The sequence below is a fragment of the Panthera tigris genome, chromosome B3 (genome assembly GCF_018350195.1).
Source record: "Panthera tigris isolate Pti1 chromosome B3, P.tigris_Pti1_mat1.1, whole genome shotgun sequence".
Lineage (NCBI taxonomy): Eukaryota > Metazoa > Chordata > Mammalia > Carnivora > Felidae > Panthera > Panthera tigris.
The window spans coordinates 40,568,733-40,596,204 of NC_056665.1; the positions used below are offsets into that span (position 1 = coordinate 40,568,733).

The 27,472-nt window shown below is 40.6% G+C and overlaps 2 protein-coding genes across 4 annotated transcripts in view; one reads left to right on the forward strand and one right to left on the reverse strand.

Moving 5' to 3' along the window:
- The window catches only part of ZNF609 (zinc finger protein 609), a 211,708-nt gene that overhangs the window by 184,104 nt on the left and 132 nt on the right, over nucleotides 1-27,472 (reverse strand). For 2 of the 3 annotated variants that reach the window (XM_042988640.1, XM_042988638.1), the window contains exons 1-2: nucleotides 27,099-27,191; nucleotides 80-953 (exon numbers count right to left, since the gene is read on the reverse strand). In XM_042988640.1, coding sequence (XP_042844574.1) covers nucleotides 80-826 — 747 coding nt within the window. In that variant the 5' untranslated portion in view covers nucleotides 827-953; nucleotides 27,099-27,191. Of the gene's footprint in view, nucleotides 1-79; nucleotides 954-27,098; nucleotides 27,192-27,472 lie in introns of those variants that run through there. The other variant, XM_042988639.1, reaches the window with a different exon arrangement.
- On the forward strand, nucleotides 26,504-27,462 carry LOC122239495 (vegetative cell wall protein gp1-like). Its single transcript, XM_042989213.1, has 2 exons — nucleotides 26,504-26,609; nucleotides 26,753-27,462. The coding sequence occupies exons 1-2, from the start codon at nucleotides 26,504-26,506 to the stop codon at nucleotides 27,460-27,462; spliced, it is 816 nt and encodes a 271-aa protein (XP_042845147.1).

The window sequence follows — 27,472 nt, forward strand, 5'->3', positions numbered from 1 at the left end:
CAGAGTGCACAAAGCATTTGGTGGTTAGTCCAGGGCAGTTCTGACTGGCAGTAGGCAGCCAGATCTGGCCACCTCTTACCTTTTCAGACTTGACTTTCTTTAGCGGGCGACACTCATTCTCCCCTTCCTCTGGCTCCGGTTTAGCTCCCAAAGGATTGAGCGCTGCCCCAGGCTCAATAGCTATACTCCCAAGTGGCTCCACAGCTCCTGTATCCACCCCTGCACTTCCATCATACTGACCACCCCGTCCTCCCAAGGGAACTGGCTGGAGGACCCCAGGATCCTTTTCTGAACAAGTCCCCACTCCTTCGCTTCTCTCCTTCTTGCTCTTAGATGAGCTGTTCTCCTTCTCCTTTTTGGAGCCGGCTACACTGCGGGATGCCTTAGCCGCCTTCTCTGAGCCCTTGGGAGCAATAGCAGCAACCAGGCTTCCTGCATTGGCACCATCTCCTGAGCGTCCCTGCACCTCTTTCTTGCTAGCTGCCCCCTCACTTGGAGTGAACAGGGAAGTCCCTGGAGTGGGCTTGCTAGTGTCTTTGCCACTCTTATTCCTTTTGGATTTTGATTTGCCTTCCTTCCCTTGAGGACCTGGCACTGGGGTCACAAACTTGATGTTGTCTGGCAGTGTGGCCACAGCATTGGGAGCCGGTATCCCCACCTCCTTTGAGCCTGACATTTCCAGTTTCTGCTGGTCCTTTTCCAGATCGGCGTCCAGGTCAATGATGAGATTCCCTACTCCAATGTCCCATTCATCCCCACTGTCGTATGTCTCAACCGGGTTTGCATCCACTCCTTTCCCTCCGGAGGCTCCACTGCTCAAGGACATCTTAGAGTCAACGTCCCACCTCAAGATTCAAGGCTCTTCCTTGCCCCCAGCTTTCCTATTTTCAGCTTCAGCTATGTTCTCAGACCTGCCACATTGGTCAGTACATGCCCAGTGGACAACATCATTGCTGGAAAAAGAAAATTTAAAGAGCTGTTAAAGGAAACAATACAGGCAAGGAGACAGCCTGAAATAAACTCCCACACAAAACAGACTGTTCCTAGGGGGCTATCACATCACAATGGACAAGACAAACAGGTTCAATTGTATTTCTAACCAAGTCACATTGGACCAGGGGAAAAGTTAATTCCCGCTCCATCTCCCTAGGGGAGAGTACAATATTTCCAATTGCCCAGAGATTCCGTGTTAAGTCTTAACTAGGAAACCTCTAGAGTTAGTTTCCCATTCCCCAGAGACTTCTTTCTACCACCACTGCCAGCTGGCAATCCTCCCTCAATCAATACAGGCCCTGGCACATAACAGATTCAAACTCTAGCACAACTTTACTCACACCCCCTTGGTCTTTGCTTCTTCTTAAATTATCAGAGACTCAGAACATGGACTTGCAAAGGCTGAATAAGCCTCTATTAACAGGACCTGTCCTTACTAAACATAATATGGATTCCTTGTCATTTGACTTTTGGGGGGAAAACGTCTTATTATGATTAGGAGTGAAAGAAAAAAGCAAGCAGAACTAGGAAAAATACATTAGGATAGAAGACAAATATTGCAACTAAAGGAGACAATCCTCAGAGAGATGACTCAATCAACCCGCTTAACTTCAGTTAAATAAGCCTTACTGAACTCCAAATAGCATAATTCAGTGTGGCCTTTCCCACTTTTCACTAAAATGTCTATGAAGACACACACGAAAAAATTTTACCCTGACTCAACACTACTAAAACCCCTAACAGCAGAACGTGAAATAACTCTTCACATTTTTATATAAGACTGGTGGCACTGTATTGATAAATACCAAAGGCTTACCACATGAAACAGGGATTGGCTAAAAAAAAAGGCGGGGAGGGTAGAGAAGTCAATTTAGAACTCTCCACTCTCCTGACTCATGAGACCTGGAAAGTGTACCAGCTAGAAAATCTAGAAGCCAACAGATACCATCCAGGTATTACTATGACAAAGAGTAAGAGTTCTGTTCTTGAAGGCAAAGCAAAATCCAACGGATAGCTTTCTACATCCCTTTACAGAAGAAAGCTCCCAAGATAACAAAGAGCAAACCAGTGGTGGCACAATGAATCCTACAATGTGGATTTCCAACAGGTAAATGCTACAGATATGACAGAGAGACAAGACAAATTGTACTTTTTAACCTACTCTCTCAAGACAGTATCAAAGAACCAGGGTGCAGTTACAAGAGAAGACGTCATCCCAGGAAAGCAGAGCTGTACCAAGTAAATGCCTCCTAGCAACTCGGGTTGAAAAGAGAAAGGTATGCACATTAATCTGTCATTTAGCTGTAGATCTGAGAAGAAAATACATCCTTTACCCAAGTAGAGAGAGAGTTTAGTACCAACAGGAACAACCATTGCTGGCATCAAGTCTACACAGATCTTACTTCATAACAGGAAGAGCAAAATTAGGGTGGGAGTGGAGGTGGAGTGGGGGAAGGCATGATGTAGGAACTATGAAAACATGACACCCACAAGGTAAAGGAAACATAATCCCTGAAGAGTAAGAAAAATGGTACCTCTGAAAACGTCTAGAATTCTAAAGAAATTTTTGTAAAAATGTTTAGAATTCTCAATACTATCTAAGAAATCTTGGCCTACAGTAAATACTAGTGTAGCACATCTTTGTTCATTCATTCAAAAAACTTGTATTTATTACCTTCTCTGTGCTAGTCTCTAAACTAGGTACTGGGGATACAACAGTGAATAAGTGAATAAGGCAGTGGAACATGGTACTGAAAATAATTCTATTATGAGGGGCAGCAAGGATTTCTAGAAAAGGGAATGCCAACTGAATCTGCACTATAGTGGATTATTAAAGCATAGTTCTTTCCAGCATCATAATTTATTACCTCTGCAATCTTTGCAATTGTGGCTAGGCTTAGAGCATAACACATTCACATTTACTTATGGCTTACCCACTTTCCTCCAGAGCTCTACTATCATCAGTCTGTAATTCAGCCATTAAAACAACCCCATGTTTGTTTAACCCTGGAAAAACAAAACTTTCAGAAGACTTTCCTTTAAAAAAAACACAAAACACAACCTTCTAGAAAACAGGACTGTGATGAAAGAGAGACTCTAGGTAAAAGAATATAAAGTACATAAAAATGATAGTGCTCAGAGAGCTTGACAGTTCTCACTTTACTATACTGGCTGAGCTATCATATGGAGCAGGATAAATGAAGTATGTCAGTAAGGAAGAGATAGCATTAAGAAGAAAACAGGTGGGACACCTGGGTGGCTCAGTCGGTTAAGCGGCCGACTTCGGCTCAGGTCAGGATCTCATGGTCTGTGAGTTCGAGCCCCGCGTCAGGCTCTGTGCTGACAGCTCAGAGCCTGGAGCCTGTTTCAGATTCTGTGTCTCCCTCTCTCTCTGACCCTCCCCTGCTCATGCTCTGTCTCTCTCTGTCCCCAAAATAAATAAATGTTTAAAAAAAAAAAAAAAAGAAGAAAACAGGCAGAAATAAAAGGATATGAACTTAGACAAAAGGATACGACATTTTTAAAAAAAGAAAGATGCAAAAAACAAAAAATGAACTTCCTATTAAAATTCATACAGAAATCAAAAAAGCACAGACCTGAAACTGGGAAATGATTCAGTAAACTACAAGAAAACCTGAGATATTTTTCTAGAACACAAAGGAAAAGGCAGCAAAAAGAAAATGCGAAAAATTGAGAGAGATACACCATTTAATAACACTGAAAAGAAACTGAGGAGATTAGAACTGGGAGGAAAACCACCCATCAAGACATAATAAATGAATAGTGTTTTGAGCTGAAAAAGATCCTGCATGCAGATTGAAAAGGTTTACTACTTTCTCAGCAAAATCAATTTAAAAAGCCAAACTTGCACACATTCTGGCCAAATTCTCCCAATTATAAAGGACAAAAATTGGGCCAAATTCAGACTGCTCTGCAATATTAAACGTTATAAAAGAATGAAAAAATCTACAGAATTTTGAAGAAAAAAGGCTGTTGGTCAAGTCTTACATGGAGTCAAGGTGTTTGTCATATATAAATGTAATAGATTTTCAGTCATGTAAGAACACATGTACATGTATATCTATCTTGTTAAAAAAAAAAAAAACTATCTAAAGCCCTAAAGTCAGTTCAGTAGCATAAATGTGAATAATTCTTGGAAACACAAATACCAATTAAATTTTGTAATCTGAAGAGTAAACTTGATATTAAAGATACTAAAAATTATTCCTGAGAAATATGAGGTAAAATCAATGCCTATAATAACGTAGAACCTAAAGTTCAGCCTTAACACTAGTAAGGGAAGACACTTCCTCAAATTCCTCTTGCCCCGATTCCATATGTCCTGGCAAACTGTTTTGTTTTTTCTAGTAAGCAAGATATATTGCAATTTTTTTTTTAAATGTGCTTCTTCTCAAAAAAGAGCTGGAGATGAAAATTTGAACATCTGGTGGCCTGTGCTCATTTCCAGGTTCTATATCTTAAGTGATATTCATTAAATAGAAGGGTGTCCAGAAGAGTATAATGAAAGACCAAGAAACCATTTTTTGTAAGAGCAAAGGTCTTATAAATTGGTATTCCTTAGTCTGGAAAGGAGAAAACGGGCGAGACAAGTTGGTAAGCTTCAAACTTAAGATGGTTGCAATGCAGAAGAGAGAAACTTATCCTCTGATGCTGACAGTAGAAATAGGACCAGTGAGTAGAAGTTACAGAATGACAGATGTTTAACTGAGGAAGAAATTCAATAACCTGAGATTTCCAACACTGGCCCACAATGCCATAATGAAGCCATATCTTTATCTCTGAAAGTACTGAGCAGAAAAAGCTTAATCCTCTGTCAACGAAATTACATAAAGAATTCCTCTATGTGTAGTAGAAAGTAGTCTGGACATGCCTAGACCCTTTTTCAAATCTACAGTTCTATTAATATATCTATCAAAAAGTGCTTTCCCTACTACAAAATTACCCAGAATTTCTGAATAAAGAGGATGCAAACAAAACATATCCTAAGGACTGATTTTAGTAGTTTTAATGTTGTTTGGAAAGCCACTGTCCTATTTTTGAGAGTGTTGAGTTTTCATAAATACTACTTTTACTCAGGTGACTTTTCAGAAAATCCAGTTTTCCAAACCCAGCAGGCTTCACAGTAACTTTGGTGGTACCTTTCCAAAGATACACTGTAAAATTGCCAAGGATTCTTTAATCAGCCTGGCTGCAACAGCCAAACCACTTCCCATCTGCTCCCTACAGCATCCTGGCTTTAGACTGCTAATAATCAATTCTCTGACAGGTCACTGCAGAGATGTTTAACCCCAGGAGGCAGGGCAACTAACATGCTTGCTGGAAATGAAAAGCACTGACCTCTTGCTTCCATGGCAGTTAAAGTGAAGAATCAGGAGAACCAATACCTTACAGAGACCACAAGGCACTTTGAACTTGCAAGAGCTTCTGCACATATTTTCCTCTCTCTCTTCTCCTTCTGCCTAATTGTACTCCACTTCCGTATTTAGGACCACAGTTCACCAGACTCTGGAATTACTTGACAGTACCATTTATTCTTTGTTCCTGCACCTGATCGCCAACAACTCCTCTCTGTGCGAATATTGCTAAGGGACCAAGATAGGCCAGGACAATCACTCCCCATATCCTGTACCTATAACAACAGAAATTCAAATCCCACTTTCCTCTCTGGAATCCAATTCCTCTCTCAGACTCCCAGCCCACAGACTGGTTTGTAATCACATATTTTGGGTCATTAATTACTTTTTATTTATTTATTTTTCAGAGAGACAGCGAGAGAGACAAGGGGAGGAAGACAGGGAATCTAAAGCGGGCTCTGTGCTGTCAGTGCAAAGCCTGATGTGGGGCTCAAACCCACGAACAGTGAGATCATGACCTGAGCTGAAGCTGGACGCTCAACCGACTGAGCCATCCAGGAGCCACTGTTAATTACTTTTGAAATACACATGCCACGGATCACACCACTCTCCTACCTCAGGAATGAACAAGGCCTCTCTTCAAGATGGCTAAGAATGAAAAAGAGTCTTCATGTGAGGTCTGTGTCCCTGCCCAGAGGACATAAGCAGCAAGTGACCCTAATGATGTCCAAACATAATAAGGACAATACTTCTCTTTCCACCCACAGAGAGCTCTGTATCCACCCTAGAGGACTATACGAAGACAGCATCTCTTTAACTGCCAACTACCCACAGATAATCTGGTTTAAGTAGCAAATCGTCCAATGATGTTCCAATGTAAATTTATCTGTCCTCTCCTCTTCTTATGGGTTTTAGATCAATCTTCTTATAGTCTTCGGCCTAAGTGACAGTTGTATATGAGTATATATAATCTGCTTGGGACCACAGAGGTCATACACATTTAAATGTGAGGGTGACCTGACTAGGTAGTTCCCTCCAAAAGCTGTCAGGACAAAGGGAAAACAAAAACAAAAACAAAACGCTACATTCAATTTTACAAAGATAGCATGATGTAGAAAAAAGAGCTCTGAATTTAGAATCAAGATATGATTTCTGGGTCACCTGGCTCAGTCAGAAGAGCATGAAACTCTTGATCTCCAGGTTGTGAGTTCAAGCCCCAGGTTGGGGGTAGAGATTACTAAAAAATAAATAAACTAAAAAAAAAGAGAGATGTGATTTCTAGACTCAAATTTCCAATGATCCTAGCCAAATTGCTTCATTAAATAATATTTTTTTTCATTTATAAAATGGAGGAAGTATCCATCATGGTTGTAAGCATATTATGAGCATACAAATTTGAAAAATATAAGACAACTCATATTTAAAAAAAAACTCAAAAGTATAAAATGACCCACATAATCTTTTTTGTTTAGAAGAATTTTTCGTAAGTTTATTTTGAGAGAGAGAAAGAGAGAGTGAGAACATACACACACACAGGGAAGGGGCAGAGAGAATCCCAAGCAGGCTCCACACTGTCAGTGCAGAGCCTGACACGGGGCTCAAACCCACGAACTGCAAGATCATGAACTAAGCCAAAATCAAGAGTCAGATGCTCAAATGACTAAGCCACCCAGGTGCTCCCACCCACATATTCTTATATGGTTCTAGGAACTTAAAGAGGACTGTTTTACAATTATACCTTGTACAGAGTATCAGGTATTTTTACAAATTGCAGGTAGCACTGATCTCAATCTAAGTTCTGTGAAAGAAAATGGCAATCCTTTTTTCTTCCATGAACTCAGCAGTCCCAACTTTTTTAAGGATACTCCTACCTTCAGGTGTAGTTCAAAACTACACTATAGTGACAGACAGACTCACTCTATCTTCCTTAAAAAATCCCTCAAGGCCTGGGGCACCTGGGTGGCTCAGTCGGTTGAGCATTTGACTTCAGCTCAGGTCATGATCTCATGGTTCGTGGGTTCAAGCCCCACATGGGGCTCTGTGCTGAACACTTGCTCAGAGCCTGGAGCCTGCTTCAGATTCTGTGTCTTGTTCTATCTGTCCACCCCCCCCCCCCCCGACCCCCGGCTCATGCTCTGTCTCACTTTGTCTCTCAAAAATCAATAAATGTAAAATTAAAAAAAAATTTTTTTTAATCCCTCAGGGCCAAGGTACCCATCTTAAAGCTCAGTTTTAACATCCGGGCTATCTCTTTTACCACCTGTTCCAATCCACTAGGTTGTTGACCCCACTGATAGGACAGGACTTCAAATCTAGATTGTGTGAGATTCATGGGTTTGATGCCCCAGGGAAGGGTCAATAAGCCAATGGGATACAAAAATGCTGCTAGAAGAAAACCATATTATACCATCTTCCCTGAATTCCACACGCTACCCTGAAATCACTTTGGGCTTAGCCAGCCTCAGATGAGGCTAATACAACATGTAAACCATCCTCAGTGACTCTGAGCTTACCCAGCTGGAAGGAGAGGCATCTCCCTCTCCACCTGCTACACTTCATAGGCACTCACTAATCAACTGAATTTCCACCTAGGGCTCTAACAAGAAACAATCAACTTTCCTTTGGGTCTCTCCCTTAATTTATTACATTAATTACTGTAACAAAGGAACTGTGTCATCTCCTCAAGTACCGTAGCTCTCAGCTTATATCTCCAATGGGGGATCAGATAAAGAACAGACTAACAGTGCCAATTTGAGAAGATGGATCCAATTCAACAGGGCTCATCTGACCATGTGTCACCTAAGGACAGAAGAGTAAAAGGTATAGCGTCTCAGTCCCTGAGTGTTTTTATGCTGCATCTCATGGTTTTATGGTCCTCACAGGCTGCTATTCTCAGACAAAGATTATGAGGCTTGACCTGTTTCATCTCACATAAGCAAATGACACTTCCACCAAGACACAGCTATTCAACAGGGCTCAGGCTTAGAGCCTTGGTGTTTGTTGATACTGCTCTGTGCTAGCATACATCTCATAATAGGCTAAACTGTATACTGAACATGTAAATAATTCCATCACAACACTACAGGGATTCATTTAGTGGAACCAGTCCACAGAGAAAACCCTTACCAAGTGCTACGTGTAAGTAGACCAAGAAGCAAAGACCATTTAAAAAATAAAGCCCGACCATTCCCCTAATAATTGGAGGACTATATAGCCCTTTATAATTTAGTTCTAATCGCCAGAAATAAACTTTCTGTGCTAAAGAGAAAGAGGTCAAGTTCTCAGGGGAAAAAGTGAATAGTGGAGATAGCTAGGAATCAGATCTAAGAAATCAGCCCTCCACACAGAACTGCTGTGTGAAAACTTTTCTGTATCCCAATCATCTCATCTCTAAAATAGGTCATAATATGGGATGAGTTCATAGGCATGAGGGAAAGGAAATAACCCCAGTATTTTTCAGGAAATACAAGGAATTACCTTCACTTCTTATAGACCTCACCTCCCTTCCTAAATCTTACACAAGAACTACTATGCTATACTAACTCTAAAGAGCAAAGAAAACCTATCAAAAGGTAGCATCTACACTGTTAGCCATTGGGGGAGGCGGGGGGAAGTGGTGGAATCCACATGCACACCCTCAAGGCTATCTAAGCCAGGTCTATTCTACTTCTCCAGCCCTATCTCATAGTCACACTCTGTCTTCTGTACCACTCTCACCTTAGTGCCTTATAGCTTTTACCTGAAAGGCACTCCCTGTGCATGTCCTACCTCCCAATGTGTGTGATGATTTAATAATTGTTTTATCTACTAGACTGCAAGCACGCCAAGGGCAGGGGCTGTCTCTTGCTCACCATTGTATCCTAACAGCATTTGGTTCACAGCTGACCCTCAATTAAATATTTTGGTCAATAAATGAGGGAAGAACACTGCTTCCTCCTCAACAGGTGAGGTGCCCAGGCTGCCATTTCTCCTCTCTGTTCTTCCTTCAGTTTCATTTGTCACTAGTTATAAACTGTCTCAATTATCTGACAGTCTTCAAATGTACTTGTACAGAGTATGGATTCCTCTCTCTAGGATAAAGGATGCAGGTTCATTAAGAGTCCAGAGGTGTTATCAACAGTCATACTATTCAAAGAGCCCAAGTGTCCATCAACTGATGAATAAAGATGTGGTATATACATGCAATGGAATATTATTCACTCATCAAAAAGGATGAAATCTTGCTATTTTGCGATGTGGATGGAGCTAGAACGTATTATGCTAAGCAAAATAAGTCAATTAGAGAAAGACAAATACCATATGATTTCATTCATATGTGGAATTTAAGAACAAAATAGATGGGGTACCTGAGTTGCTTAGTCAGTTGAGCATCTGACTCTTGGTTTCAACTCATGATCTCATGGTTCGTGGGACTGAACCCCACATTGGGCTCTGAGCTGACAGCACACAGCCTACTTGGTATTCTCTCTCTCCCTCCTTCTCTCAAAATAAATAAAATTTTAGGGGCACATGGGTGGCTCATTAGGTTGAGTTCAACTCTTGATTTTGGCTTAGGTTACGATCTCAACAGTGGGTGGCTTCAAGTCCTGCATCAGGCTCTGTACTGACAGTGTTCAGCCTGCTTGGGATTCTTCCTCTCCCCTCTCTCTCTGCCCCTACCCTGCTTGCTGTCTCTCTCAAATAAAAAAATAAACTTAAAAAATTAAAAAAAAAAAAACAACTTAACAAAACAAAACCCATGAACATACAGGCCGGGGCAAGGGAGGGTGGAGAACAGAGGGAAACAAACCACAAGAGACTCTTAATGATAGAGAACAAACTTGCTTGACGGAATAAGATAGGTAGGAGATGGGCTAGATGGGTGATGGGTACTAAGGAAGGCACTTGTGATGAGCACTGGGTGTTGTATATAAGTCATGAATCACTGAATTCTACTCCAGAACCAATACTGCACTGTATGTTAACTAAAATTTAAATTAAAAAGAGAGAGAGAGAGAGAGAGAGAGAGAGAGAGAGAGAGAGAGAGAGAGAGAAAGAGAGTCTAGGGGGATGGCTAGAAAACAAAAGTCTCCACATTTCTTAAAATACCTATGTGCTCCTGAGTATTCTCTTAACCTTCAAATAGTCTCATCCATACACAACACAGCTGCTTCCCAAAATAGGGCTGGTACACAGATCAGGTGTTCTGGACATAACCAACTCCTGAGAGTGCTCATTTATAAACTTAAATGTATGGTAAAATCTATCAGACTTAAACCACGAAGTTTTTACATTTTAAGCACTTATAAATCAAAGATGACAGAAGTCAGGAAAGTGGTCATGTCTGTGGGGGTGGTGGTTAATGGCTGGGAAGAAGCATGAAGGAATCTTGTGGGGCTGGAAATCTTCTCTATCTTGAACTAGATGGTGGTTATATGGCTGTACAAATATGTAAAAACTGAGTTGTACACTTAAGATTAGTGTACTTGATGCACTTTATTACATGCACATTATGTTAAAAAAAAAAAAAGTAAAATAGTAAATATCCATGAACAAGAGAGCTGCATTACTGGATCATGTTCCTGGTCCTAAAGCAGCATTTCATGCAATCATGGTAAAAAAGAATCATGGCATTGGGGTGCCTGAGTGGTTCAACTGGTTAAACGTCCGACTCTTGATTTCAGCTCAGGTCATCAGCTCTCGGTTGGTGGGATAAAGCCCTGCTCAGGCTAAGTGCTGACCACATGAAGCCTGCTTGGGATTCTCTCTCTCCTTCTTTCTCTGCCCCTTCCCTACTCCCTCTCTCTCTCTCAAAAATAAATAAACATTAAAAAACAAAAGGAATCATGGTATCAATCTTCATAGGCTAGGACATTTAAGGGGAACAGTAAGAAAAAAGAAAAAGGAAAAGAAAGGAAGAAGCTAATTAAGCATTTTCCTATGTTTCACTACATTGTGAGATTTACAGATCTGGTAAAGAATCTGAAAAAAAATAGTGATACAAACCAAAATAAATAAGGTAGTTAATGATACTGAGATCCTAGAAAAGACAAAAATTATACAAAAAAACCATAATAGTAGTATACTAAATGGCTCAATAGTAAACAATATGTACACAACAAAATGAATAATGAATACTGATTTAACCAAAAATTGTGACCCAACTATACTAAGAAGATTTGAAGGAGAGAACAGTTGGAAAGTATATTATTACTTAGATACAGGAGTAAACCTAAGATAAAGACTAAAAAGTGTAAAGCTGTTGCCTGCTGGGAGTAAGACTTGGTAGAAAGGTATAAAAAGTGGATTACTGATTTTCATTAAAAGACATAGTACTACTTGATTTTCAATATATAGTTCATGGAAAGGCAAAAACAAAAAAGTATATTATTAATCTGATTAAAAAAACACATCCTGAAATAATTTTATAAAAAGGATATACTCCCCTAAAATCCCTGGGTTCACTTAATAGGTTATCATAAATGTATTAATCCAATAATTTATCAAAAATCTTATGGTAGGGGAGCCTGGGTAGCCCAGTCGGTTAAGTGTCTGACTCTTGATTTCAGCTCAGGTCATGATGTCACAGTTCATGAGTTCTGTCTCCCCCACTCTCTCTGCCCCTCTTCTCCTCACAAGCTCTCTCTCAACATAAATAAATGAATGCATGAATATTTTTTTAAAATCTTGTAGGAGACAGGAGGAGGGGCAGCAGAAGTGAGGCAGGTGTGGTTATAAAAGGGCAAAGTGAGGGACCTTTGTGTTGACGGAACTGTTTTGTATCTTGACTGTGGTAATAGTAAAACTGCACAGAACTAAATATATACACTCATAAATGGGTACAAGTAAAAGTGAAGAAATTTGAAGTGGGTGGATTGTATCAATGTCAATACCTGGTTGTGATATTGTACTATATAGTTTTGCAAAATACGACCATTGGGGAAACTCGGTAAAAGGGTACGAGGGATCCCTCTGTATTATTCTTACAACTGAAGTAGACTCTACAATTATCTCAAAATAAAAAGTTTAATTAAGAAATCATTGAAACAAAAAAAATCAAACACAAAAACTTTCTTGACCTTATTTTTATTTTTAATTTCTACTTTTAAGTATTTTATTTATTTACTGTTGATAAGAATACCCATAATTAAGCTAAATTTATTTCTGACTTGAAAGAGTGCTCTCTATCCAATACAGGATCTTAAGAACTGGTAAGTAAGTCTTTATGTTCTTCTCATCACTTGATAGGATTTGGTAATCTAGTGTTTTTAAAAGACGAAGTTTCTTTTGATATGTCTTGATTAAAGCTTTTACCTCTTTTGGTCAACAGCTCTGGATATATTTCTCAGGGATAAGCAGAACAGTCAGTTATCACAAACATAAACAAACCTTGGTTTTGCTGAGGGAAATTTATTTTTACTTTACTGAGTTCTGATTTTCTTCCTAAAGATGCCCACCATTTCCCTGGCAGCACACTGAGCTAGTTTTTCTAGGAACAGCTGACCAAGATTCCTAGTCTTCTTTGGGGCTACAAGAGCTAGCTTGAAGTTATTAACTCATGCTAAGAAAGGGGTCCAGACTTTCTACCTGTTCTTAAATGTAACACTTGTCTACATTAAAACTCATCTTCTATTTTTCATCCCCCCAACACACCCAAGATATTCCTGATGTTTATAATCTATACAATTTGGGAGCCCATCTGAAAGAGCTTAATGTCATGGGAAAATTTGAATATGTCACTTATGTAAAACATTCATTAAAAGGTCAAATAAGATGAGTGTTATTGCTTCAACTCTTCTACCTAGAAGAACTCATCAGTATGGTTCCTGGATGTAATGTTACGAGGAACCAGCACAGTACAATGGAAAAAACAAAGCAAAACAAAACTAGGAAAGAGGCAGAAAAGCTCAATCCTACTCCTTACTCTCCCTTAGATGTGTAACCATCTCAGGCAAGTCACTGCACTTATTTGAGCCTCAGTTGTTTCACCTGTAAAAAGCTGAGATAATTAATATACCATACAAAGTGTAATACTCTCAGTAGAAACTGGGACTGCCCCCAACAGTAAACTCCTTGATATTCCATAGCAAGATGAATCTTTACTTGAAACAGAACCAAAAGAACAACAAAAAACAAAAGACTAAAAGTTGCCTCTTAATTAACAGTTGAAGTCAGGTTTGTGCCTAACTTACAAAAGCCCAGTTTTTAGAGCTTTTGAGGTTTAGAAACTGCAGAGAAGGAACCATGGACCTATAAAAGTATTCACTGTCAGAAAGTCAGTTTGCTAATGCACAACAAAACATTTTCTCCCATTCCATAACTAAAGTTTTTAAATAGCCTTGGCCTAACTTTAAAGTCTTTTCAAAGTAAACAACGTCCACTGGTAACAACTCTGTCCCCACACAACTGTTAATGATTTGTCATATGCGTCTTATGTAAACTAACCTATTACCTTAGCCCCAATAAGTTATATGAATAGTACCAAGTCAACTCAATCTTTAATTTATATTTTATCAATTTCCCAATATAGTTTTTAGTCTCTCCACCTCCAAAGCCTTCTTATGGACAAAATTACATTTGAACAATCTACACCAGTCCCTTAGCGTAGTAACCATGACACTTATAAATTGAAGTAATATATTTTCACTAAGAGATTCATATTTTATCCTTGAATTCTTTCTAAAATCTTGGGTAGATGCACTTGATCTAATCAAGTATATTGATTTGGTCAAGAAAAGCCTAGGGAGCTGGAAAAAAATGTGTTGGAAATACTAAATAAATGTTCACATTTTCTTTATATTTTTCTATACTTTTCATGCTTTGAAAAAGATTAATTCATGTTCTAATCAGAAAAAAAAAGTTAAGCATCTATCATCATCTGACCTAGAAACTTTAATCTGCTTGGGTGGAGGAGAAAAACAGAGTGGAAATTCTCTAATGTTTTCATCCCTGAATGGATCCTTCACACCATAATCAAGTACTCTTACCACTTTTCTAGCAGCCTTTCCATTTTTAACATGTCCTCTTAAAAAAATAAACAAACAGGAAACTTACCATTAGCTGTGCAAAGAGGCTTACTGAATTCATCCTTTTTTTTTTTTTTTTCTTTTACCTAATTTCTAAGTGGCATTCACCCATTATCACTTTGTGGGATTCTTTGGCCTTGATTGAAAATGTTTCTTATTTCTTCTCTCCACAGCCTCTAAGACTATGCCAAATCACCATCTGTTTTGTATGGTCCTTTTGATCCCTAGCTTTCTTTTAACGTGGACTTCTAATATAATGATTTTTAAGCATTTAAGCTGCCAGTGGGTTATTTGCTTTCTAAAATCTTTCTTTCTGGGGCGCCTGGGTGGCTCAGTCAGTTAAGCATCCGACTCTTGATTTTAGCTCAGGTCACGATCTCATGGTTCAGGAGTTCCAGCCTCACATTGGGCTCTGCACAGACAGTGTTGGAGCCTGCTTGGGATTTTCTCTCTCCCTCTCTCTGTCCCTTCCCTGCCCACGCACTCTCTCTCAAAATAAATAAACATTTAAAAATTTCAAAAAAAGAGAAAGCTTTAAGGGGTGCCTGGGTGGCTCAGTTAAGTATCCAACTTCGGCTCAGGTCATGGTCTTGTGGTTTGTGAGTTGGAGCCCCGTGTCTGGCTCTATGCTGACAGCTCAGAACCTGGAACCCGCTTCAGAGTCCGTGTCTCCCCCTCTCCCTGCCCCTCCCCAACTTGTACTCTGTGTCTCTCTTTCAAAAATAAAAAATAAATTTAAAAAATAAAATCTTTCTTTCTACTTTTCTTAATGTACATACTTGATCATAGCTCAATTTAACACTGAATCCCCATGTGATAGATTTTGTTCTCCTCTCCCTGAAGAATGCTGAGCTTAATCAATATATGATTACTATTTTTTGTTTGGTTGAGAATTAGATGAGCCAACTTAATTTCCTGGCCTGGTAAAATGAGTGCACACAGTCCATCACAGGAGTGGTGCTCAGTACGCAAGGGCTAGTACAGTTAATTCTTGAGGCTTCTCAGTTGGCTGGGAGGAAAAGAGCCAAGATATGATTACTGTTAAATAGTGTTGACCTACAGAAACCTTTACCAATTCTTGTTTGTCCCTCAAAGTAATATGCAGTTTCTTTCTTCGCTTTGTAGGTTCTAAAACTGCCAACTGAAGAAGTAGTTTCTCTACCTCAAAACCACATTTTGCATTTGCTCCCAATGAGGTATTTAATCAATCTATGTATAAATAAACTCCATTATTTTTATTATCTGGTCTAATTTTACAGCTTCTTTAATCTCCTTTAATAGTTTCAATTCAGTCATATTAAGAATATGACATTTTTATTTAAGCTAGGATTTCAATCCTTATAAAAATGTAATACCTTGCTGTCCCTATCGTTGCCATCAAGTGCAGAGCCTAGCAGCACATTTCAACGATTAGTCTCCTTCTATCAAGTACCTGAGATATGAATTAAATTATTGTATCATTATTTTGCCTACCAAGAAAGAAGGAAAAAAATTTATATAGGGATGACAAATGGCACTAATCGTGTTTAAGTCAGTAACACTTTTAAATAAATCTAATGCTTCAGATCACATATTCAGGTAAAACATATTACAGATCTGTGGCTGGAAGAAAATGTCACTCCACCGTTGTGTCACCTACCCCAACTTGACCTTGTTAAAACTGAATTTCTTTCTTATAGAAAGGCTCAAGAGAAACAATATTGCCAAACACTGCCCTGCACTTCTCCCTCTGTCAGATAGTGTTATGGAAAGCATCTGAAATTCACACTGCCAGGATTTCTAACTCTGCTAGGATTGGAAGGGCCAACTAATACAAACCACAGAAACATTACTACTAAAAAAAACAGTTTTCACCAGCAACCTAAGCTATGTTAAGGTATTTTTAACTAGCAAAGCAATACAACTTGGTCAATTAAATGGAGATCCTTTCAACCACTAAAGAAAAAAACAACATACACTTGAATTAACAACTGCCAGCCTTTAAGTTCACAATATCAGTATTGTATTATTGTATCATTTAATACATGTAGTGAAAAATATAGGATTTCAAGTTTGAGAAACAGCAAATTCAGAGAAAAGCTATGTGAAATGTGCTTAGGAGTCCACCTAACATTAGAACCATCTGCCCAAAGGTAACAGATTCTTCTTAGCATGGCCCTGAGTTCATTAAGAACCTTTATTCTAAAATTATATATCAAAGAGAGCACATTTTATGGAATAGCAAACAGGTCTCCATGTGCACTGCAACTGCACAAGCTTATGTATAAATAACTAAAAATAGCGTTCAGGTACCATGCACCTCAGCTATCTCAAATAGCAATATAGTATAACCAGCTGAGAGCTTGATGTCCACAAGCTGCGTTCTATATAACCCAAGGATAGAAATAAGACATTCCATTTCTTGTATATTAGGTAGGAATTCTAGCTTCCAGCCAATTATCAAAGTGGCAGTCTGACCTAAGGCATTTCTGTTTCCTATCAGCTTTGTGTAAGCAAAGGAAAGACGTAACAGGAAAAATAATAAAATAGAAGGGGTAAGAAAGGACAAGAAAGGGAATTATAAGAAAATTTACAATACACAAGTCAAACAAGAGAGCATCTTCATCCTCAGGCTAATGCATTAGGTATTGAGACAGAACACAGTTAACAATGTGGTGAGAGGAAGTCAAAATACCACAAACCTGAAAATTCAATTTTTAAGCTGGGAGCAGAGTGCACGCTCCTTGAAAGCTTATTTTGCTGAGGCCTCACAAGAAAGGTCATGATATTGGGCTTTTTCCCTTGAGAAAGGAGATGACTCAGAGGCCTACCTCACCCATTACTCTAGGCATCCAAGACCCAGTCAGCAGAAGGGTAAATCCCACCCCTCAGGGAAGTGGCTACAGGGCTCCAGTTCTACCCCTGGTGTCTTCCAGACATGACTGACTGCAATTTTCACCATGATTAACTTCCAGGAATGCCAGCCAGAGGAGCAGCCAGGAGAAAAGAACATAAAGAGTAGCTATTTTCCCCTCTATGTCAGCTGGACTCTTTGGAACAATTGCAGACACTGCCTCTCTCTTTCTGCCTCTCTCTTTCTGCGGGGCAGAACAGCATTCAACAACCTCAGCGAAGTGCCTAACAACCAGTAACACACCAGCACCACACTTCTCAAAGACCATCTTACTTAAAGCTATAGCACTCCCAACCTCTCTCACCTTACACTAGGAATCCAATAAATATTTATGGAATGAGAGAAATAAATAAGAAAAACTAAAATAGACCTCCCAGAGGTCAACAACAGCCAGAGGGCCCAACAGTACCTATATTCCCTCTACCAGAACCAATCTGGTTCCCAGGTCTGACCTACACTGCTTCCACCTGCATGTACTACTCCTTCCCCTCCCCAAAGTCTTCCATCAGCTAGGATGTATGGAACCACAGTATTGCTGCAGGAAGTAAAAGCAACAAATGCTCGTCCTTGAGTCTGAAGGATTTCTGAAAGCTTTCATAGTCTGCCTTGTTCCTAGGTTATTCAGTTTAGGATAAAATGCGTTGAATGAAAGTCACCTTAGCGTAAAAGGAGGCCTGAAAAAAAAACAACTACAAGAAGTTTCTGTTTTCAAAAATCAAATTCCAATTCAATTCAGCAAGCATTAATTAAGCATGAAGTTATATTCAAAGCATTGGGCTAGACAGAATCCATGAGGAACAGAGGAGACAGAGGTGTTTTAGGCAGCTAAGAATGAGGGAGGAAAAAAATATATTCACAAATAACTATAATTAAAGACAATGTGTGATAAAGTACTGTAACAAAAATCCTAGCAAAGAGTTTGGGAGATACAGAGGAAGATGAAATCAATTCTGGAGATAATTGGGTGGGAAGAAAAGCATTAAGAAAAGCTTCAGGAAGGAGATGAAATTTTTGGGCAGGTTGAAGAAGGGTCTGATTTGGAGTTGAATGCTTTGGACCTGGGAAGGTCATTCCAACAGAAAAGAAAAGAAAAAAAGTAACAGGGTGTTGAGAATGAAAAACACAAAGTAAGCTGAAAGAATAGCTATGAACAGAGTAAGAAATAAATGAAATAAGGGTGAGAAAGGCCAAGGTTCGTCAGATTATAAAGGATGTGGAGTTCTGGCCTATGTAGGCAACAAGGAGCCATTAAAGGTTTTTCAGCAAGAAGTGAAATGATAAAGACTATATAGGGGCACCTGGGTGGCTCAGTCGGTTGAGCGTCCGACTTCGACTCACGTAACGATCTAGTGGTCCGTGAGTTCAAGCCCCGCCTCGGGCTCTGGGCTGATGGCTCGGAGGCTGGAGCCTGCTTCCGATTCTGTGTCTCCCTCTCTCTCTGCCCCTCCCCCGTTCATGCTCTGTCTCTCTCTGTCTCAAAAATAAATAAAAGTTAAAAAAAATTTTTTTTTTAATTTAAAAAAATTAAAAAATTAAAAAAAAAAAGATTATATAAATCTACACTGGGGGGATGCCTGGCTGGCTCAGTTGGTAAAGCATGTGACTCTTGATCTCAGGGTTGTGAGCTGGAGCACCACGCTGGGTACAGAGTTTATTTAAAAATAAAATCTAAAAAAACAAACAAACCAAACAACTGGGACACCTGGCTGGCTCAGTTGGGAGAAGCATGTGACTCTTGATTTTGGGGTTGTAAGTTGGAGCCCCACATTGGGTGCAGAGATTACTAAAAATATACATATTAAACTGAAAAAAAAAAAACCAACTACACTGGGGTTCCTTATTATATACTCTTCTAAAACCAAAATCTTTCCATTCAGAGCACTTTAGTTCATAATCATACTTTTATCAGTTGATTGTTGGTCAGAGACCATGTCTGGCTTGACAGTTAAGTGAATAAATAAAAAATTATAATAATCTTGCAGCAGTCTGTACTATAGAATACAGAAAGAGGCAATAACCATGAGGTTACTGCAATAACATACAGATGAAGGCCTGAACTAGGTCAGGTGAAAAAGCAAAGCTAAATAAATGGCAAGATATCTAGAATAATCCAAATTTAGTGAATGATTAGATGAGATAGCCAGGAAGAAAAAGAACTAAATAGGAGTTCAAAATTTTGTGTCATGGCAACTGGAAGAAGTGTAATGCTTAGGAGAAAAAAGGGTAGGCAGAAATCAAAGACTGGAGGTACTTTTGAAAGCAGATGTCACATAGAAAAAGCTTTCCTTCTTCCTTATATACTTTTCAGATTTATATACTCTATAAGCTGCACAATTTCATTTCTCTTCCTATAGTTCCATTTCTGACATCACTCTTTAAGACTGCTCTAGGAGCATCAGTTCCAAAACAAAGATAAATGCTGAGTTTGACATCAACGCTCAGAATTTATAACTGAAATTTACAAAGTACATTCTTAAACATCCACTTCTGCTCACATAAATGAAAGTTCATCCCAACAAAACCCAGTCTCCTCCACCTAGGAGTGTTGCTACAAACATTGCTGATAACATGCCAAAAGCCCACTAGCTGTACTTTGTACACAGAATAGAGCAAACACCGCTTTCATCCCCTACAGACTGAACTACAGCCTAAGAAACTACAGGTACAAGTATGCAATGCAGTACCAATCATGCAATGTTGCCTAACTGCCAGGATCTGGATTTCATTCATGGTATAGTTTCATTTCCAAGGGTTGCATGGTGTATACTTTGGCCACTTTCCAATTCAATAACCTATGTGTCACCTGACACTTAAAAAACAAAACAAAACAAAACCCATCTACAAAAACCACTTATATTTCTAATATTAACCTTTCTAAAATCTCATATTCAAGTGGAGCACTTCTGAAAATAACCTTTACATTACCTAAAAATTAGTAATATGCTAAAGATGGCAGGTAACAAAGCAAAGCACTCCCAAGACTTTTTGTGAGTCCAAAACAAATAACAGTTCCACCCACCAAATTTTTCTATTACAGACTGATGGATGTTTTAAGTGCAAATTTAAAAACAGTGAATGCTTCTTCCAATGTTCAAAGGTAGATTAAACATGTAATGTTGTTATATTAACAAAGAAAGAAAGAAAAGACTAAAAGACCACCATCTTCTTAACTCTCAATAGCTGCTATTGTCCCAAATCCATGAATTAACTAGGAAATGCTGATAAAAATCCTAACTTGGAGAATTAACTTGGTTATGCAATTTTATTCCTTTACACTGCTTGAAAGCAAAGATTTCTTAATATTACTGTCAATTCCAAAGTTCCCACAATCACCTACCAGCTTTCAATCCCTCAGTCCCTCAGGGTATTTCAGGGATCTTCCTTGTTAGTCATAGTTCAACAAATGTCATTAATTTAGCATTTTTGGCATGAAAAATCACATCATTTTATTTTCCAAACAAAACACAGTGCGCAACCATATTTAATCCCAAGAAGTTAATTCAAAGCAAGTTTTCTAGTGAGTGGTCAAAAATGGAAAAGTACCCAACCCACCTCCACAATGAGTCTCATTTGGCTCAATCGAGCCAATCTGACTCTTTGGCTCAAAGATTTCAGATATAAGAGATTTAAAAATCTTAGATTGCTGACTTAACGCATAAAATTACTTTCTTGATATCTAGGCAAATCCTATGAGGTGCAATTTCCTTCCCACAAGCTGAGGTTCTTTTTCTACAGCTTTCTGATTCCTACATCTATGGCTTGAGCAGACTAGAAAAAAATACATTTGACAAGCTGGTGAACCTGCAGAATTAAAGTATAAGACACTCTAAAAGAAGATGGCCTATTAAAAAACGCACACCATATGCTTTACAAACATATCAAAGAGGAGTGAGGGTCAAGCCCCAGGGAACTAAGGCTGTACTCATTAGCCTTTCTGTATACTGACTATATTTTTGACACAGTAAAAGAACTGCTCTTATGTCAAGCAATTTGTCCTGTTCTTCCATCACAATCTTAGTACCATAAAATTCTACAGCTAAATGGAACCTTAAGAGATGATCTTGTTTAATTTACTCATTTCACAAATAAAGCCCGTGAAAACAGTGGAGTGACTAGCACAAGGTCACACAGCTAGTCAGAAGCAAAATAGTGATGAGAACTGGGGTTGTATGACACCATACCCTACGCTTTGAAAAGCTGTATTAGCAAAGAAAACGTAACACTCTTAAATCAGACAATAACTCCACTGTAACTATAACTAACCCACAAAAAATAAAATTCATCCACGTAAGGAGAAAAAGGGTTAGAACAGAAAGTACCCTGAATTAAACAGAAAGCAGCAGTTATTTGTTGATACAGTACAGCGGTTTCTTATTAAGGGCATACACAACCTTGCACATATTTTCTAAACCATTTTATTAATTACTACTTGCTAGCATGTATGTCCTGTGCTTCTCTTTAATGTATCTCCTTAAGACAATGCCACATGGTCCTAGTGGCAACGGTTTGAAAAATGAGAACTTCTGGTACAGATAACTGGTGGCACGAAAGGAACCCATAAGTGTGGTACCAACAATCAAAAAGGACAGAAGTTGGAGGGGGTAGAGATATTGCTGGGAGCAAGTAATCCTGAAAACGGTGTAAGAATAAAAATCCGAGAGAGCAAAGTCTGGCCATAATGACCAGAGAGCACAATAAAAAGAAGGCAGTTTCAGAGCCTGCCTGGCATCAGACAGCTCTCACCTGCAAAAGAAAGAAGGAAAAAATTCTCACAGAGACAAGAGAAAGATCGGAGGTTTGCTCCTGAGTGATGGACTAGATATGACCTAATAGGTATTTGCCATCTCTTATTTCTGGGACTCTGATCCAAGAACAAACAGCAAGAGGACCATGAAAAATCAGCCCTGTTGGATCTGGAGTTCTGCCTTGACAAGATATAAAGCTCATTCATAGATCTGACTGTGCTCATGAGACTGCAGTTCAACTCCTGCTGCTAGAGCAAGGGGAGGGGGAAGGAAGATAGAAAGGGGTGAGTGGGAAGGAGGTGGAAGATCTGGGTTGTGACTATAATAGCTACAGTAATTAGAGTGTTTCCAAGCTGCTGGAGAAGTCTTCAGAGCAGGGAACTAGGATGAGAGATGGGGGAGGGGAAAAAGCATGAGGAAGCAAACTACTGAAAATGCTAGGAAAGTATATGGTGGTTTATGAACAGTTTAAAACAAACAAACAACTGTGACGGCTTCATATAGGCAAATAGAGAAGTTTAAGTTCTTTCCCAGAAGAGAATACTATACAATAACTGTTAGGCTCCCACTTAAAGCTAGGTTACAAACTAGGTTTAAGCAGATTATTGCAAATGTCACTGTCTTTCAGTGGTCCACTGGCCCTGTCTCAGGGTCATAATGTTGCCTCCCTTTCCTCTAAATCAATACATTTGATCTATGTATCTAAATTTGTCTTTCTGGCAAATAGGTCATAGCCTTCACTCCACTTGGAAAAGGGATTTCTGAACTTCAAAAACAGTTAACATCACATATTTTCCTTCAATCAACTGTTAATTGATACCTGGTGAATTCAATGAGAGGGAGAAAGAAAAAGATGGAGATTCAGTATGAGTACACAGCCTGTTGACCTAACACAGAAAATGACTGGAAGGCATTAAAAAGTCAGAACATAAATGCCCGAGTTACTACTTGCTTATACATTTTAGGCTGTATGGCACTGCCTACTAGAGTGGCATGAAGATGTGAAAGAAAAATATTAATGGAAGATGATGATAATAACCTAGAAGAAAAACCAGGGAATATGCAAAAAGCCTAAAAATAGAAAGTCCTCTTCCAAGTTAGAGGAAATGCTATACTTGTTTTTAAGATAAATATGTAGCTGAGGTATTTCCTTAACGTGATTTGGCCCTGGGTGATTTGATCCTAACAAGTGATGTTAATCTCAATGCCAGAGAAAAGAATTATAAAGGTACTGGGAAAAACTAAAATGGAACAGGACAACTGAAGAGATGCAAACTTCATGTGGAGATTTACATTCACAAAATAAAAACACATGCAAATTTCTTGAGTGAGGCATGTCAGGTGGACCCACACAAAGTCAATTATATCCTTTGCATAAAACCTGCTGGGTATCCTCCCAGTGGACTAAATCTTTTTCACCACACTGAAAGCAAAGAATTTTCTCCTTCCCATTTCCCTCTAATAAACAAGCACTAGAAAACTGAATTACCACTATTTCCTTCCCATTCATAGGGCATAAAGCCAGAAATCACAGAAATACAATAGGGCCGGCTAGGACCATGTCTAAGGGATGCTATTCAGTAATCTAAAAAGAAACACAGAGAAAGAAGAATCTCTTCTCTTTTCCATTATCATCTCACTAACAAACCTGTATCAGGCATTAAGAAATGTGAAACAAAGAGCAATTTCACACATACGAACTGAACCTAAACCACGGAAGACCCAGTATTTTCTTGTCACTGTGGCATGTGATTCTTTAACCACCTGCTCAATAATCCCTCTTCAGCTGCACAGCTGCTGCCAATTCCACAAGCCCAGCTAGGCAGGTGCTTCAGTGAATTACCTGTTCCCTAGTGAAAAGAGTCCTTCACTGACACTTAGTGGGCCCAGAACCTGCCAATCAGCATCACCGATCTTCATTTTTGTCTGCCACAGCCAACTTTTATGAGAGATATCACGAAGGCGTATTTAGCACACTATATGATTTTGTATTTGGTGGGGTTTTATTCTTGTTGTTGTCCTTTGTTTTATAAGGAAACGGATTTTTCAAAATCAAGCAGAAGTGAGAATTCAGCTGCTGAAAAGAAAACTTGCCACACAACATAAGGCTGCCTCATCTCAGAGTGGCCCCATCTGTCTGGCAGTATTCCCACCCATGACTAGTTTTCCACAAGGGAAATAACAATTGCTCAGCTACCTTTGTAGCAGAAGAAAGTGGCAGTGGAAAGTGCTATGGTACCTGGCAGTAACGAGAGGGAGAACTTCTGGAGCTCACACATCATCCCCGTACTTCTTAAGTCTCCACGGCTAAGCCCAGGCAGTAGCGTTCCGAGTCAAATAAATAAGGAGTGGCACTTCTACTCGACAGAGCAATCACTAAACCCCTCAACAAATTATCCTGTTCCAGTCGTTTAGTTGCTATATGCTAATTACAACATAATTACTACCAGGAGCCAAAATTATGCTCCTATGTCCTCACACAAAATAAGCACTAATCTGCCCAGCCATCTAGATCTCTCACAAGAAAAACATTTTCTACAAAGAAAACCAAAGTGCTCTCTGCAAGATGGTCACAACCAGAAGACTCATAAAGACCCCTTGTGCCAAGGGCCCAACTCTGAAACCACTACATCTAATCAGGGCAAATTTAATATGAGGCTTCTGCCTTCACTGTCACCTGACAGGATTCAAAATGAAGGTCCACAACCCACGAGCAAAATGCTTGGGACTCTGGTATTAGCTGAGACTTCAGAGGCTGAGGACAGATTGCTGGAAATAGCCTAAAGACAGACAACACCTCTAGCTAAGACTTTAATAAGAGTTTTGACATCAAGAACATGTTCCCTCCCAACAAAGCCCAACACCTAAGTGGCAAGTCATCATTTTCAGAAACTCACTGAAATAAAGGAATGAGGGAGACAACACAGTCACACTCAACACCTCAGAAAGACCTCTCCCAAAACCAAAGGCTAAAATTCCTATTCAAGAATACCTACAGGATATAGGTGGCTATTGTGTACACAGTGCATTGTGTATAACTGCCCTCTCACAACGAATCTGCTTTCCAATCTCTTCTTAAAGAAAAGTTTTCTTTAATATCCTAAAAGGAAACCTCCTTTCTAATCCCAAATGATTTCTTACCCAACTAATAGTACCTAACTACTATCTGGGCATTTCTAGGAGATATTTACAAGGATGGGGTTTCTTCTAGCTCATTCTCATCCTTCTCTCATTAATTACCCCCAAGACCTCAAAGGATTTTTATGTTCATCACTTTGACCAATTTCTCCCTAATGCAAAGGCAGATATGGCCTTTCTGCATAATGAGCAAGTCACCTCTTTTCATCAGAATTAAAATAAAGATTTAAAGGAAAGTTTTGTTTCCACAGCCCCTGCCCAAATAGGCAAATTCTGTGGCTTTTGTGTTGTGCAATTATTACTGACCAGGAAGTCACCATTAAACAGGTACTTGGTCCTTGACTTCCTGTCTTAACCTTGCAAAGGTTTTTAGTGGTGTTCCTAAACAAACAAAAATCATTGTTGAGTGTCCCATCTCTATAAAAAGAATTAAATATGATGGTTCAAACAAGAGTGAAAACCTCCACTTGGAGTCTTCTTCCTTAAAGGTCTGACACAAACATGGGGATTAAGTCTCCCAGACACTATTCCTCCACAACTTAGTACAGGCTAGCCAAAGAGGCAGGCACAACATGGCTGGCATCCCCTATTCTTCTGAAAAATGTGTGCCAATGAGCTCTGCATTGTTCCTCACTCAAAAAGAAGAGCCTTTCTGTCTGGCCTCCTCCAATGGCAAGCCCCAGTCTGGAAAAGGAAGAAAATGGCACTGAGAAGCCTGGGAGATGGAGCATATCCAAAGCTCTCAGACAAGACTTGAACCTATGACCTTCACTGTGTACACAATAGGCGGGTGAGAGGGACCGGTTTATCTCTGCAGCAGCAGTTCTCAGCCCTGGGGTAGCACTCCCGATAAAATGACACAGACTATTGTGTGTGGCAGCAGAACAGTCATCTCCTCACAACAGCCTAAACCAGCACTCCCTCCCCCAAGACAAAGCAGCAGGGGTGAAATTAACTCAAGGCTGCAGAGCAAAGCCTAGTACAGAAAAGAGAGGCTTGTGGGGGATTGGGGACTCTCCTCAACCCCTGGGGCTCTGGACACATGGCTGGAAACAGACAGGCTTTCTCCCCCATCTTTCCCACTCTCATTTAGGTAGGAAGCTGTTTCTTAGAGAATTTAATCATCTGTGATTTGTTCAGAAATATTCCCCCTGAAGGGCTCTGATCTCTCCACCCTGTGTGAGCCTAATTCCTAGAAGCTGAAATGACTGTTTGCTGCTGCCTGTTTCACAAACACACATTAATTGGTCAGATGTGTCTCCTCCTCCTCAACCCCGGAGGGAGGAAGAAGAATCTGAGCAAAGCACAGAGATGATCCAACCGTAATTACACATAAAGGGAAAAGAGGGCAGCATGGGTTTTTCCAAACAGGACAGGGTCACAAATCCTCCCGGGGGTACATGGAGAGCAGTTAAGGGCCAGGCCCAGGGATCCCTCCATCTTGAAGAAAAGGACAGGAGTAAATGTGACCTGAGACTGGAAGGAGCACACACCCACAACCTACTTACTGCACACTCCCGGCCACCTTGCTCCCCCCCTCTCAGGGCCGCGCACACGTCTAGCTTCCAACCCTTCGCCCTGAACCCCCCTAACTCTGACTAGCCCCAGCCGCCCTGCGCCCCCTCGAGATACCCAGACTCGCCTCTGAAACTCTCTGGCCTGTCCCCACAACCCGGTCAGACCCTAATCCCCTCTTGGGCACCCCTACCCTCAGGCTGAACCGACCCCGGCCACGCTTTGAACTTCACCCCGCGCCCCTCGACGCCCCCTCCCCCACCCACGCAACGACCCCCCCCCAACACACCTTCCCCTCGCTCCGCCCCAGCCCCCCAACCCCCACTTCCTCCGTCAGGCGCCGCTGCCCCCGGCCCCCTCAGCCCCGGCCCCCCTCAGCGCCGCGGCCTCTCTCCTCCCCCAGCCCCGGCTCCACACAAAGCTCCGGACTCACCGCGCGGCCGGTCCCGGGAGCCGCCACCTCCGCCCGCCCGGGGCCCCGGGCCGTAGAGCCGCCGCAGCTACGGGGCCCAGGCCGCCATCCGTTCCCGCGGCCCCTCCCCCCACCCCACCCCGCCTTGGCTCCGGCTCTCCGCCCCCTCCCCGCGCCGCTCCGCCCCGCCCGGCCGGTGCCGCTGTGTCCGGGGCCGCGGGTCCCTCAGCCGCCACCGCCGCCGCCGCCGCCGCCGCCGCGATCCGGGACAACCAGGGCCGCCCCGAAGACCCGGACACTGGACTACCGGGCCCTCGGATCCGGATTCCGGGCTGCTGTGGAGTCTGGAGCGGGAGAGCGCCGGGGAAACCCGGAACCTGGATGAAAGAGCCAAA

Excerpts from the sequence above, each read along its gene's own strand:
- LOC122239495 (XM_042989213.1), top strand. The coding sequence starts at position 26,504 with ATGGGTTTTTCCAAACAGGACAGGGTCACAAATCCTCCCGGGGGTACA. Across the intron at positions 26,610-26,752 it reads TCTTGAAGAAAAGGACAGGA|CCCCAGCCGCCCTGCGCCCC; the intron begins GTAAATGTGACC and ends AACTCTGACTAG.